This window comes from Medicago truncatula, chromosome 2, assembly GCF_003473485.1.
Source record: "Medicago truncatula cultivar Jemalong A17 chromosome 2, MtrunA17r5.0-ANR, whole genome shotgun sequence".
NCBI classification, from domain to species: domain Eukaryota; kingdom Viridiplantae; phylum Streptophyta; class Magnoliopsida; order Fabales; family Fabaceae; genus Medicago; species Medicago truncatula.
The window spans coordinates 33,997,699-34,012,928 of record NC_053043.1 but is presented as its reverse complement, the minus strand read 5'-3'; the positions used below and the strand labels follow the sequence as shown (position 1 = coordinate 34,012,928).

At 31.4% G+C, this 15,230-nt stretch overlaps 2 protein-coding genes across 2 annotated transcripts; both read right to left on the bottom strand.

Moving 5' to 3' along the window:
* Positions 1-5,514: 5,514 nt before the first annotated feature.
* On the bottom strand, positions 5,515-6,651 carry LOC25486949 (transcription factor bHLH52). Its single transcript, XM_013608781.1, has 2 exons — positions 5,971-6,651; positions 5,515-5,730 (listed from the first exon to the last, which is right to left on the bottom strand). The coding sequence occupies exons 1-2, from the start codon at positions 6,649-6,651 to the stop codon at positions 5,515-5,517; spliced, it is 897 nt and encodes a 298-aa protein (XP_013464235.1).
* A 3,892-nt stretch (positions 6,652-10,543) lies between these two features.
* Positions 10,544-14,329, bottom strand: LOC25486947 (fruit bromelain). Its single transcript, XM_039830637.1, has 3 exons — positions 14,063-14,329; positions 11,566-11,976; positions 10,544-11,252 (listed from the first exon to the last, which is right to left on the bottom strand). The coding sequence occupies exons 2-3, from the start codon at positions 11,972-11,974 to the stop codon at positions 11,164-11,166; spliced, it is 498 nt and encodes a 165-aa protein (XP_039686571.1). The 5' UTR covers positions 11,975-11,976; positions 14,063-14,329; the 3' UTR covers positions 10,544-11,163.
* Positions 14,330-15,230: the final 901 nt, after the last annotated feature.

The following is a 15,230-nucleotide window of genomic DNA, read 5'->3' as shown; positions in this document are numbered from 1 at the left end:
GGAATGGATCCATCAACGAAGGCGAATTTGTTCTTCGCACCAAGCGCACGTTTCATCGAACGACTCCAAGCGAGATAATTGGAGCCTGTGAGAAGAGGAGTGACAGTCATAGAATTTGGTCCTTCACTTGGATGGACATAGTAAACGGAATCGGTGTTAGTTTGTGGAACTACAACCGGAACTGCACGAGGAGGCATGATTCAAGAGGAAAGTAGAAAAAACAGAGCTTCAATTGCTTCAAAGAAGATGAAAATTGAAAAACCACAAAAAATGTGATTGAAGAAATCAAGAGTAACTCAATACAGAATTGAGTATTAAACAAGGATATATGAAGAAGAATCACGAAGATTCAAGGAAAAATCAAGTAAAAAAAGAAGTTTGATGAAGCTAGAAGAGGAATCATCAATGGCGGAAGCTAGATCTAGATCATAACTAACTCTCTCAAGAAGAGAGAGAAAACTGATACCATATTAAGAATCAAAGAAAGATAAAAAACTGATTCATTGAAGATTGAAAAGAGTACTGTACATCCAGTTATTTATACAAATGAATTGTACTATCTTATATGTGAATGTACTACTATACTTAAGCTATTGTACTACATTTTAAGTAGCTTGTACTGCATTTTCTTCATGCTTTGTTTCTTCAGATTTTGTATTATGTAATAGTGGGGTCAAGATAGTTCATGGATACCACTTAAAAATGTGCTTATGTGGCTAATGTGTATTGGTTGGGGTAAAGTGACGCTTTGTAAAAAAAAATGTGGGTAGTGACGTCAAAAAAATGTGGGTAGTGACGTAAGTGGCTGGTTGCAACAATGCATAAAAAGTTGGTATTTTGTTTATTTTTTTTAAAATAAATATAAAAAGTGGGTAGTTACATATGAATATATGGGTAGTTTTTTTTTTTTTTTTTTATTAAAAAATAGCAAAATTAAATCAGCAAGTTTAAAATTGGAAGAGAATATAAAAAGCTATCAGCTATAAGCTTGAAAGCTACTTGAAATAGCTTTTCAAAAATTATAAGCTCATGAGAAAAGTTTGTTGTCAAACACGTCATGTTTTGATCCAACAAACTTATAAGCTAATTCAATAAGCTATAAGCTAGCTTTTCGTACTTACCAAACACAGTCTTAGTCATGTGGTTTGTTTTGCACCTCAATGTATTGATGTACTTCCTCCGATCCTATTTATAAGAAACATTTGACCTTTTTTATTCATTGCATAAATGATGTATTTGGTCTATACTATAGACAAGATACAATAATTATACAATGAATCTAAAAAGTCAATTTTTTATTTTTTTTATTTTTTTTTTTATAGATAAGACCGAAGGGAGTACTAAATAAGCCTTTGATGGCAAAAAGCAACTCAGTAGAAAATTGTATTATTTGATGGACGAGGGATCAATTGACTCCAAAGTAAGTATAAAAAGTTACTTCAAATCTTGGTCATTAATTTTAATATTGAGTAGTGATATTTTAACAACCATTTAAGACAACTTATTTTCTCTCTCTTTTCATTGGTTAAAAATATTGGAGAGAGAAAAAAGAAGAGAGAAAATAAGAGGATAACGTGAGTATGAGAGAGAAAGTTGTCAAAAATTGGTTGTACAAATATAATTTCTCTTTAATATTAATTTATGGTTGTGATTAATCACGACTAATTCATACTCCTTCCGTTCCTAATTACAATCGCAAATTTAACTTTTTAGATTCATTCAATTAATTATTTAAGTGGTCCACGATATAAATTAAATACATCATTAATTAAATAAACCTAAAAAAATAAATTTACTTATAATTAGCGAGAGAAGGACTAGGTTAAGGTTTTACTACTCCCACTTCTAAAACAACCCAACACCTACATGGTAATCTAGATTCTCAAACAAACAACTTACTTTTTGGAACGCGGTGTTCCAATGAAACTTAGAAAATCATGCAATTTAGTGATACCTTTATGATTTACTCAATAACTTTCTTGCATGTTAAAATTCTTGATTATAAGTAAAAGAACAATCAACATAGTATTGATTTTATGTCGAATAAAAAAATTGTTTCAATTAAATTCATATTTTTTCTGTCCACATTGCATAATATATACGAGAGTCAGAAATTCGAACTTTGGATATCCCATTTATTCCTTTTAAAAATGTGAATTTCTTTTTTTGGTTACAAAAAAAAAAAAAAAATTTCTATCAATTCAATAAAAAGTTGTATTCTTCTTGCAACGGTTAAAAATTATTTTGCAATGGTTAAAAATTGAATCAGATTTATTTTAAAAAAATTTAATCAGTCTGCACTAAAGGTTCACAATCGAATCATATTTTTTTCCCATTTGATCTTCCATCGAATAAAATGGTTGGTTGGTGGTTTACGTATTATCGTGAGTTGTTTCAGAAGAAGAAACAGATCGAAAACCTTATGCTAAGGATTAGTAGTGATAATCAATCACAATCATGAATTAATATAAAAATTAATTGTCAAAATTTAAAGTAACTATTTATATTTGCTCTTGGAGTCGATGAATTCTCCTCTATTGATTAAACTTAGTTAAATCTTGAAGTTCGTACTCTTTAACACAAAGGAATTAGAGAGTTTCTGTTTTATCTGTGTTGTTAATTATATGTATGCACTTTCATTATTTGAGCTACTAATAATTATTGATTTGCATTACTTTTATTATTAATTTGTTATTTTGTTAATTAAAAAAAAAGTTTCAAAAGAGGGTTTATCTCAACTCACTCGACCAAAAGAGGGTTTATCTTAAGGCCCTTGTTTTTGCTTCTATAGGTGGGTGAGAGCCATCGAATTAGTAGTGCGCGGAATATTATCTTCACATTATGAAAGACATAATGTGGAAATAACTATACCATAGATCTACAATCATTCAAAAATAGCTTCCAATTGAGTTTGGATCCTAGATTTAGCAAAAATATAATCCACATGTGCAACTCATTTCAATCGAAATATCTTTGATAATCTCAACTAACTCGACCAAAAGAGGGTTTACCTTAAGGCCCTTGTTTTTGCTTCTATAGGTGGGTGAGAGCCATCGAATTAGTAGTGCGCGGAATATTGTCTTCACTTTAACTTTAAGTTGTTTAGACACCCGGCCTCCCCCTAGAATAAGAAAACTACATGTTTCTTGTACATGTATAATCATAGTCCTCAATAAAAGTAAATTCGCAACTTCTTTAATTTAATGCTAAAATTTGCACATGTTTAAAAAATATTGTTGTACCTCAAAGGTACAAATGTTTTACGCTAACTAGTATTGACAAAAATGAAATACCAAAAAACCTTAGTATTATCATTTGAACTAAGATATAGTACATCAGTATCAATTCAAGTTCAACATTTTCATTCGGCATGCCACAACCTTTGTTCCCATTAAGTGACATAACAGCTATTCCATTACACTCATATCAAACTATTGTTCATAAATTTCTTATGGGAAATGATAACCGGTGCCCCGGGATACTGGTTAAGGATATTAAAAAGGAAAATTATATAGTAATTATTGCATTCAAAATTGTGGAATTAATCTATAAATAAGTCAACAAAGTTTCTTTTTATGATAAGAATTTCGTTTTTTTTTTGTATGCTTAACGAGTGCCCCAGAGGAACCGGTTATCATGACCCATTTCTTATATATACTTCTTCAAGCACAAAATTTCACTTAAATAATAAATTTATAATTTCAAATAATATTTGCACATCCAATATATCTTACTTTAAAACGCACAAAATTTCACTTAAATAATAAATTTATAATTCCAAATAATCTTTGCACATCCAATATATTTTACTTTAAAACTTTCTTTCATCAACATAATTCATAATTTCCTTAGGAACTCAATAAATAACTGCTACAACTTCCATTCCACCTCACTTCTTTTATAACTTGGTACATTTTCACATTTCACTTGTGTTTTATGTGTTGATTTCCTTTCACATTCTTGTAGACCGGTTCATACGGTATGCTAAGAGAATGGGATGAGAATAATTAGGATTGTGATTAAATAAGATCAATAACGTGTCAAAGATCATATCTTCACATTCCTAGTTACTAGCAAAACCGTTATAAAACCAGCTCATTTCATTTGCAATATTCTTTTTTCCGAAAATCCTGTATATTGGACCAAGTATTCATATTAATAACTGTTTACTTGGTGATTCATCACTATAAAAAAAGGAAATTTTTAGTGTAAAAACCATTTTTTTTTAAATAAATATTTTCTCTAATTTCTTTCTCAATTTTTGGGTGACTTGTTTCTTTCTCTTACTTATATCATATTCTAATTTTTTTAATAATTTCTAAATTTCTCAAACAAATAAAAGAAGGCACGGGGAATAGAAACATATACATGTGTGTATGAGTAAATTCCTTAAAAAAAATGTATATGAGTAATAATTGAGCGAAGAGCATATTCAAAAAATAATTGAGTGAAGTGGTAAAATTCAAGAAAACGTACATGCAGAATAAATTATTTCAAAAAAAATAAAAATACATGCAGATATATGTTATAGTTATAGGGATATAATTTTGGACTAAATCTTAGTTAGGGACATTAGAAAACTCTTCTTAGTTTTTTTCTTGAGCACTATTTTTTTTTCTAACAATATTAATGTTTTTTTTGAAGAACAATATTAATGTTATATATTATAATTGTCAAGCAGCCTAATAACTGAGTGAGATATTTAGGGTTTGAAATCTGCATATTCTAATTCTCATTCTTGTAGTATTAAATATTTAATTTGTATGCACTAATTATTTTAGGAACTAATATAAAAATGAAACTTTGGTGTAATATCATTGGATCATTGCACATGTAAAAAAGTTTTACATCGTCTGGACATTTTTTTTTTAATAGAAAAGATTTAATTAAATATATTAAATATTCACGTCGTCATATGAGTATGTCAAATCATATAATATTTTTAAGCTTTTAGTACATAGTGTAATTTGATAAATCAAAACTCAATTGTGGTCATATTTTAATACCATGCATAACATTTCTCTTCTTTTTTCACCGCAGAAATTTTTTTGAGCAAAATCCCAAAGCAAATAATAACCACTGTCGAAACAAATATTGAATGTTACTCAAATCTTCCTCTTAAAAACAATTAAGATTCAAACTTTAAATCCAGGAAATAAAAACTTTGGTTTCAGTTTCAGTTTGTTATTCTAATTAGTACTATATATTATTATTGTCAAATTTTAGTACCAAGTTTAGAGATATTAATGAATGAATTAAGGAGAGATTAGCGAGGTGAGATACTTAAATCTGAAAATAAGATCATATGATTATAAAAAATAAGATCATAATTCATGAAACTAAAAATAAATAAATAAATGGTTCCTCTTTAAAGCAAAATGAGGTACAAGAAATTGAATGCAAAATGAAGTACAAAAATATTAAATCTAAGCTAGGCTCATGAGTAGAGAGCCATATTTATTAATGAAAAATGAAATAAATTATGCCGCAGTAAAAAATGGAGAAAAAATAACACTATTCTTGGTCTGATTTCTTCTCAATCTCAGTTCCAACAAGCTGTTTCAGACCCTTAAGGATGGTAGGTTTTGATTGAACATCATCATGATTGCTCAATGTGGTAACAAACTCTTTTGGAACAAAGCACTTTTCTTCTGAATACAATTTCTCTTGAACAAATGGAGAAACAACTAGTTTGTGTAGTTCTTCACTTGGAGGAGGTTCCTTTTCTTCCTGAAATAATCAATTAGCAAAAGAGAATGAATATTCTAAGCATTAATAATTAGAATGTGGTGAGAAACTCTTTTGGAACAAAGCTAATTGTTCTTTCAAAAAATGTGAATTTTTTGTCCATTTTTTGATATATTTCTAACCCTCCAAAGCCTTCCCCTCCAAACTCCCAAACAAAGCCCTAAGGACACAAAACAGTTGAAATTATGAGCTCTAATAATATAAGAACATTGCAACAATTACCTTGCTAAATGTTTCCATAAGTTGAAGCATTCCAACTTGAGCTTGAAGAAACTTGACATAATTAGCAGCAGCATTAAGCATCTCTGCTGTGTTCATCTTTGGTCCACCAGGAACCAACTTCCCAAGCTCTTGTGTCTTCTCAGTTATCTTCCTTCTCCTTTCTCGAGCCGCGATACTCTGCGACGAGATAGTCCTTTCGGTAACCTTCTTCTCAATTTTTGAAGTAGCAGCAAAAGGTGGTTCTACTTCTGCCTCAAAGGAAGCAAAAGGGTTAGGGTTAGGGTTAGTCACAAACTCATCCATAAAAAAATTGGTTGAGTTCAAAAGCTCTTGTTGTGGCTCTTCTCTTTTCTCCTCCTCATAGTATATCAGCTTTTGGCGTTTTGGACATGGAAGCTGGTAGTTGTTGAAAATGAAATCTTCCTCATTTGGGAAAATTTCATTCATTGAAACAAAGTCATCATTTTGAGAAGAAAAAGTGGAGTCAACAAGTAGTTGTTGATCTTGACAAGGGTAAGTTTGAAAAATGAAGCTTTCATCTAAAAGAGAAGCTTCATTGAAATAGTGGTTTTGTTCTTGTTCATGATGTTGAAAAGTGGTGATTTCTGAGTTGTTATTGGTAGTTTGAGTAGGTTGATAAGGGTAACAATTATAATTGAAGTATGTGCTAAGTGCTCCCATGTTAACAAAAAAACAAAATCTGCAAGAAAAAAACATAAAAGAAAAAATGGTTAGTTAGTTAATTAAAGACAAACAAGTACGAGAATGTTTGTTTGAATTAATTAATGTAGATAGAAAGAGAAACCTGAGAGAGACAGTGTGCTAGAATTAAGAAATCTTCTAGAGAAGAAATCTTTGCTAGGTTTGAGGGTTTGAGAGAGAGATTGAAGGGGAAAAAAAGACTGCGTATGACTTTATTTTGAGAGAGAAATGAGAAAAAGAAGTGTAAAAGTAGAGTGTTGTTGAGAGAATACAGCTATGATATATAAAACTGATTTCATTGTGGGTTCAGAAAATTCAGGGGAAGTTGGAGGCAGTTACCAATACCTATGCATTTCTCTTTTTTTTTTTGTTTTTAACATTAATTAATTAATTAATTCTACTAATTTCTTTTTTGTTTTATTATTAATTAATTAATTAATTAATCGTAGTTTGTGAGGGAACATAGCTTTCCATGTTAAACCCTATTCAAATATGTGAACCCTTTGAGTATAGAAACTTTTGAAGGATATTATTCTGTACTGATAATGTTATCTTTATTTAATCTCTTGAGGGAGTATCTATGAAATTGTTCAATATTTAAAAGTTATAGAATTCTCTATGCAGCTTCTAATGCCAGAGTAACTTCCATGTTTTCTGATAAGCCCTACTAAGTGTGTGTTTGGGTTCTTGATAGATTCTATCATAATTGGTTTTGCTTCCACTGAAACGTGATTTTAGTTATACTACACATCTGTTTGGAACTAGTAGCTTCATAATAGACACACATTAAGGTATGTGTTGCAGATAAAGGAACAAAAGAAAATGTCCTAAAGAATGACACTCTTTTATGATTTTGCAAATAAACACAAAATTCAATTACTTACTGAAAATGTCCTAATAGACACACATTAAGGTATGTGTTGCAAATAAACTAAAATTCAATTACTTACTATTCTCTTAGAAATCTCAGTTGTTGGAATCGACCCTCCAGTGTGCATGGAGTGGAGCATCAGAAGATTTTCTGTTTTCGCCATTAATTTGTGACTTCCTTTTCCATTCATTCTCACTCCATTTTTCATCCAATTTTTTACGCATTCCTATACATTGCACTTGAGTATATAAATGAGAGGCTTTATGATCAAATGACTTCTTATCTCTCCATCAAGTTCAGGTAGCCACTTAATCTCTCCATTGCTGATGCATTATTTAGACAATAAAGCATTAGTCGTGGGTCATATATCGCTTGAAATTTTAACATCAAGCGATAGAAAACTAAATTACCCTCTAAATTACCCCATAACAATGTATCATTCACAATAGAAAAAAATCTAAAAAATAAACATATCAAACACAACTATAGCTGAAAATCATTTTCATAGAGTGAAGATAACAGTAATTGAATGTGTCATCTTCAATATAGTCTTTTCTTAAATTTTTTCATTTTTACCCTTTAACATGCAGCCTCTAACATATTGGTAAATTAAAAGCCAAAGGAAAAGAGCTCTAAAGAGAGCACAAAACACAGCTGATCAAATAATCTTTTTGAAATCAGTGTTTTGATTAAAATTCATGGACTAATAATGGCATCAAATATGAATGCATTATGTGAGCAGAATGGAGAGTGTTACAACTGCCTTATGCATTCTATGGAAGTGAAGGACAGCTAGCCTATACCAATGAATGATCCTCCTTAGCATAACAATTTCTAATGTCATTACCAATAATACAACACAAACACAACTAGATTTAGTAGTAAAGCATGTTTGAAAGTGTGTTGAGTCATACTAGAATGGAAGACATTCAAATGCCAAAGAACAGAACCAACAGTGTAAGACATCCAAAAATATAATCTTCAACAAATTCAAAAGTTAAATAATCCCAGTCTTCAACAACAATCATTCAAAATGCAAAATTAATAACAAACAGAAGGAAGGTTTTGGATTCAGAAATGTGAGTGAGTTCACTGTAACTCCCACAAAACCAAAATCAGATTACAATAATAAATAAATAAATTCAGAGATTTAAAGAGAGAGATTACTATGTAAGATTTTTACATGTCATAAAACTATTTACACGTAAGTATAATAGGATCGTTTCCGTAGGAAGTTGTGTATTTCATAAGCATTTTCACAATATTTATCATATTAAGTGTTTGGGTATAAATTGTTTGTGTAAAACTACTTTCCATGTGGCCCTTATCCACTTGAAAATCTTGAATCTTCGCTAAATTTCGCTGATGGCGAAAGCTCCTTGGAACATTTTCGCTATTAGCGAAATATTCGCTAATAGCGAATTTCTTCAATTCCGCTTCCTGACTTCGCCAAACTTTCGCCATTGGCGAACACTCTCTGGAGTAATTTCGCTATTAGTGAAATATTCGCTAATAGCGAATTTCTTGTGAACTTTGGCAATTCTTGCTTCTTGCTTGTATTTTCCTTCACAAAAAGGGTAAAGTAAGGCATGCAAAGCATAAATGACATTTAGGCACATAATTGAAGCTTTTCCATCAATAATTTGTAAAACAAATCATCAAAAATGCCTAAACTAACACATAAATTATAACATTTTGAGCACTTATCAATTACCGTGAGTTTTGAGAGAAGGAAAGATTTGAGGGAACAATTTTGGAAGAAGTATTAGTGTAGATTTCTGTATGATTTGAGGATTTAAGAGAGATTTGAGGATTGAAGTTCGACATTGTTTGATTATTCATTCACGATCTAGAAGCTGTTTGGAGTTCATAAGGTGTTGAGGAAGGAGTTCCGAGTTTGGAGGAAAATTAAAAAAGAGGGGGAATCTTTTAGTATAAGAGGAGGGAAAGCCAAAACGCTAATTGACATTGGTGATGGTTTTATTGAGAGAATCCTTAGAAAAGGATCACTTTCGTGTCAAATTTCGTAACCAACTTTTAATTCATCAATTTTTCGAGGGATTTAGTCACAGGTAGTTTGTGAGGGATTTTTAAACTATTCCATCACTAATCATTGACAATTCTATTATTGTGTTTGATACCAAAATCCGTCTCTAAATCCGTCACAATTAGTTATGAAATTTTGTCTCTCCCTAAAATCCTTCTCTAATTCGTAGTGGTACTCTTTCTTCTCCTTATTATCGAATTCCCGTAAATATAGGAAAAAAAATCAATATATTATTATAGGATACAAGTTTATTCTACTCTTTTATGCCATAAGTATAGGAAAATAGTTCATCCTCATCTCTTTTAATCTATTAATCTCTAGGAAAGACCACTTGCGGAAAGTTCAATCATATTATTGGGAAAATTCAAAACAGATTGAGTGGATGGATTGGAAACATTAGTGTCTTAGCTTGGCTAGAAGATTTACCATCGACTCTCATCAACTTCCTTTTAAAAGTTGCTATAACCTTTAATGTGAGGGATTCATATCCATTGGAGGGGGTTGGAAAAGTGTGTGGAATTGGAAAACACCTGACATAATCTAAACCTTTGTGTGCATAGCAGCTCATGGACGCTTCTTTATAGAAAAAGATGGGGAATCGAGAATTTAACCACTTCTCCAACTTGTGGAAATGGAGACAAAATGGTTGTTCATGTTTTGAGGGATTCCGTTCGTGCAACCGAAATATGGATCAGGTTACTAGCTTCAAATCAAATGACTATTTTTTTCTTATTTGAATTGCAAAACTAGATCTTAAACAACTTAACCAATAAGATGTTTTTTCTCAGAGGTGGCAGACGATGTTATGCATTAAATTTTGAACAAGAACATTTACTTACAAATTTAGAAGAAATTTCAAGGTAAATCTGTAGAGAGCATGCATACTTTGAGTGAGTTGCTGGCATATTATGTAATAATATAATAATTGCAATCGATGTATATAGGTAGGTAATTCCAGGATTGCATACACTCAATGACATTTTAAGGTAACATAAATTGACATTCAATAAGATCACTTACTGATTTTATTAATTTTCCTGTAACAATTTCAGGTTTATTAATATTACATGTGTTCATTTAACATCACTAATAGTTGGATAAATAGAAGCTGTCATGGAAAGACCACAAACAGTATGATGAGAATCACCTTTTCTCTTCAATTTCATGTAACCCTTCTCACCCCAACTCTCTCCATAAGAATTCTTAATCAACCAATACTCATTTGTGAATCCAATTACAGTAACCGCATGCGTTAGTTGAAGTGACTCTATCGGTCCACATGGTCCGCTACCAAATATTCCTCCTTTATAATTAACAAAGTTCTCATTGGTAGCGATTAAAACTGTGACTGGTTGTTGAGCAACAACTTCTAGTAGGTTCTCTTCACCAGACCGTACTTTTTCATATCCGTCGATTTTCACAGCACGTTTTTTTCGCTGCTAAGGCACTTGCCTTCTTTTTCTGTGTACGGATAATCGGCTTCTGATGCTATTTCATTTTTCTTGATATAATCGTAAGCAAATTTTACGATACCAGATCTACACCCTTTGTTCCCTTTGTCACAGTCCACCAATTATTGCGCAGATAGCGACACCAATTCCCTGTTTTTGATTTGCACAATTCCTTCTACCGCTGCCAATGTCGCAAATGCCCAACAACTTGCTGTAATTTAAATGGATTAGTCAATCAAGCAAAATATTAATTAGTACACGATTAACTCATCATAATATGATTGATTATATCTTGAGTAAGGTTAGCAAACGTAACCTTTCTCCTACTGGTCCGATATGTGCACATCTCCAACATCTCAAAATTATCTTTTTATGAACTTTTATCAAACACGTTTATTTTTATGTATCTCATTAACAAAACAATTGATATCCGATTAATGTTAAATTTTATAAACATGATCTTTATGTTTAATTATAACTATGCTAATGTAGTGATTAAAGATAATGCAAGAGACTCTACTTACCACATGCTCCTTGCCTCTTGACACTAGTGACAGCTCCGCCCTCTCTCCAATCTATGCTTTCTGGAATTGGTTTTCTCTTCCCTTTTAGTGAATTGTTAGTTGAAATTTTACTCACATTAAATAGAGCTGCAACTGATGCCACCATTGATGACTCTAGTTTGCCTTTAAGATTGGCACAAGTATATTTAGAAGTGAATTCTTTCTTAGTTAAATCCAAAAATTGATTCAGACCCAACTCATAAGTTTCATTTCCAGCACGGTTGAAATTCTCGATGTACTCCAAATTCTTTGCAAAAATCTTAAACCGTTTCTCCTTCTCAACATCATCTGCATAAGTGCGTCCGAAATCTTTCATCCATTGTTCATGTGTTTTAGCAGCAATAGATGATTCTAGCAATGTTCTCGACATTGCTGGATATGAACATGTCCAAAATATGAAGAAAACAGCTATCGTAAGATTCTTCATTTCTAAGATAGTTATCACTGGTTGTGTGAAGATAAACAAAGGTTATGATTTACTAGAACGCCGACCCTTGCGCCGCACGGGTCTTTTAGAATTAAAAACTGTAGTATATTGTAGATTTATTGTAGAACAATTAAATATTCGGTAAAGCACCCAATATAACATTGATTTCAAATAAGAAAATAATGAAAGCAATTAATACAACTCAATTGACCACATGGTTCTTATAGAAAAAGAATGTCCAGATAGCACAACCAAGATTCAGTAAGCACAACTTACACCAGGCATTGAGGAGAGGATGAGGATATAGGATGCCGAAGTTTGGCTCACAAAAGACTCATGTCCACATATTGTACACACCAGACAAAAAGCCTAAAATTATTTCTACAAAAAGACTAAAATTAGTAAGTTATTCCTATGTCAGTTCAAATGCATTTTAGTCGACCAAATCATAACCTGTACAAAAAGTCAAAGGAAATATAGTAAATTAAAGAGCAAATAAATGTGAGATGTATTTATAATTTGGAAGAACTTTTTCAGATTAATGTGTCATTGAAGCCGCAAAAATGCATGCAAGGGTAGTGGCACACCTAAAAATATCATCTCTCACCGTCATCCTATTAGTTCTGGTGTTTATGAGACAGAATTAAGTCAAATTTTCTGATATGTAGTGAATGCACAAAATAAAGAATATTTGAGTTACTCTAATACAATGGAACCTGTCAAAATCACACCCAATGAAGCTCATATGTTATGATTTACCCTCGTTTCAACCAATATAAACTTCGAAGTTAAAATAAAATCATTTTTATTTATTACTAATGCTAATATGGACATAAGGACCATATATTGTCGCTTGCAGACAACTTACAAACTATTAAACCAACATAAACCTTGCAATTGAAGCATGCATCACTTAAAACAATCACATGTTCTAACTTTTTGATAACACACCAATATATTATCTCTTTTACAGGATACATCATACATGACACTACAAACCTGATATAATCATTAACATTTAAAAGCATAAGCAAAATCAAAACATGAAATGAAAACTGCAATGGTTTAACCAATAAGAATCATGAAAGCAAACTCGTTAGCAGAAAATGTGAGTGACAATTTTCACTTCTCTGTCACTATCTAATTTATTTTGAAATCAATGGTCTATCAAAAGTTTAGACTTTAAATTTAAATGAAACCATCAAATATGAAAGCAACAGTTTAGATCTTAAGCATTAGAAGGAAAAAAAAGGAAAATTAAAGGGGTAAAAGCAACATGCTTCAAAACTTGTATTAATGCAATATGGAAGATAATACTATCTCTGTGTCTAACTGTTTTGTTATTCCACAAATAAGACCTTTATAAAAAAAAATAATGGTTTTAGTTCATATAATGGTTAATAAATAATTGGTTTAGCTTTCAATACTACAAAAACTGAATTAAAATGCATTTGCTTACTCATATGAAAGGTACTAATAATTCTGATATCATCTCTAATACACTGATACCAACTGATAAATTGTCAATCAACTGTAGGATAACTACGAATTTTTGTTGCAATTGCAAACCTGAATAGCTTTTGAATAGAACAATGAAATCAAAAACTTATCAAATAAAAAATAACCAAATGGTGTCTTCTGTTACATGGTAAACTTACAATGATAGGAACAAAAAAGTAGATGATAGATACTTGGTGCCAAACCTCAATCTGGTGCGGCAGAAAAATATTATTAGTTTTAGATGAACCAACTGATTTTGCAGAATTACAATTTGTGATTTTATGGAAGTGTATTTGATATGATACAATTGTTTTCTTCTTTTCGCTTAGATAATTTGTGAAACTTGGTTTTGATTTTTGTAATAAAGCTGAATCGATCCTTCAATAAGTTTCGCAAAACTTTCATATACTGACATGCATTCAATCACAACCATAAGAGAACCCTGGAATTATTTTTTTTAACCAAATCTTACTAAAAACCCAAAAATAAAAAATGAGAAGCCTCTAAAATCTTACTGTAAACAACACATACCGTGATGGGTTGAAGGGTCCCTCCTTGTGTAAACAGCAGAACGCCAGTCACCGTAAAAAGTCTCCTTTGACGCTCCATCGAAACAAAACAGAGGCGGCGGAACTTGGATTCGGAACGATCCAAACAGAAGAAAGCTACGTATATAAACCCAGCCAAGATGGTGATAGTAGGGTTTGGCTCCATTCACAAAATTGAAATCAGAATCGAAAGGTTGAATGGATTTAGTGAGGGATTGTGATGATAATACCCATGAAATCAGTTCTAAATATTGTTAAAATGAGAATCGAAAAATTAAAATGGATGAGTTTTAGCATCTACATGTCTTTGATTTAGTAAGAAAAGGGTATGGAAGTGGAAATTTATGACTTTACGAAGGCGGGTTGCATATGCCTTGGATCAAAATGGCGCTTTAAAGAAATTGGTGTTTTATGGGTTAATATGCAGAGAGATGGAAAATCATGGAGAAGAAGGATAGAAAAGGAAGATATGCAGAGGGATGGGAAGATTTTCGGGTAAAGGAAAAGGAAGAGAAAGAGATACGTGTGTGTTTCTATTGGAAACACCTAAAAATATGCTGAGTGGGATGAGTAGGTATTGATTGAGTTTACATGGGGTATGGCAAAGGTCGAAATTAATAGCATCAAATGAGTACATTGAAATTTAAATAAAAATCAAACCAACACTTATTGATAGGCGGATTTTATGGAAATACAACCATCAGACTTTTGAATTTCAAATGGGGCATAGAAGAGGAGGGAAAATTTGCAGGATTGAGGGATCATTAGCAATTAATGAAAGGTTATTTGAGGGAAAAATTAGGGTTAATGATAGCATGACCTAACAAGCATTTAGAATAAGGGATTTATATAGTACTAAAATGATGGGTGGTGGTCGTATGACTTAAAACAACTCTCAAAGTCGAGCTTCATCTTCAAGCTTCATGCTTAATTGTGAGGTTAGAATGTTTGATTGTTGGTGTAACACCCCGTTTTTCCAACATAAAAATTTTATTAAAATAATCAGAGTAATCATCACAAACGAAATGTCACACTTCATAAAAATCATGAATGGAATAATTAACTAATTTTTCTTCAAAATTCAATCAACATAATATTCAAAAACTTCACAGCGGAATTTATTTCAACATCTAAATTAATCTCTATCTTAC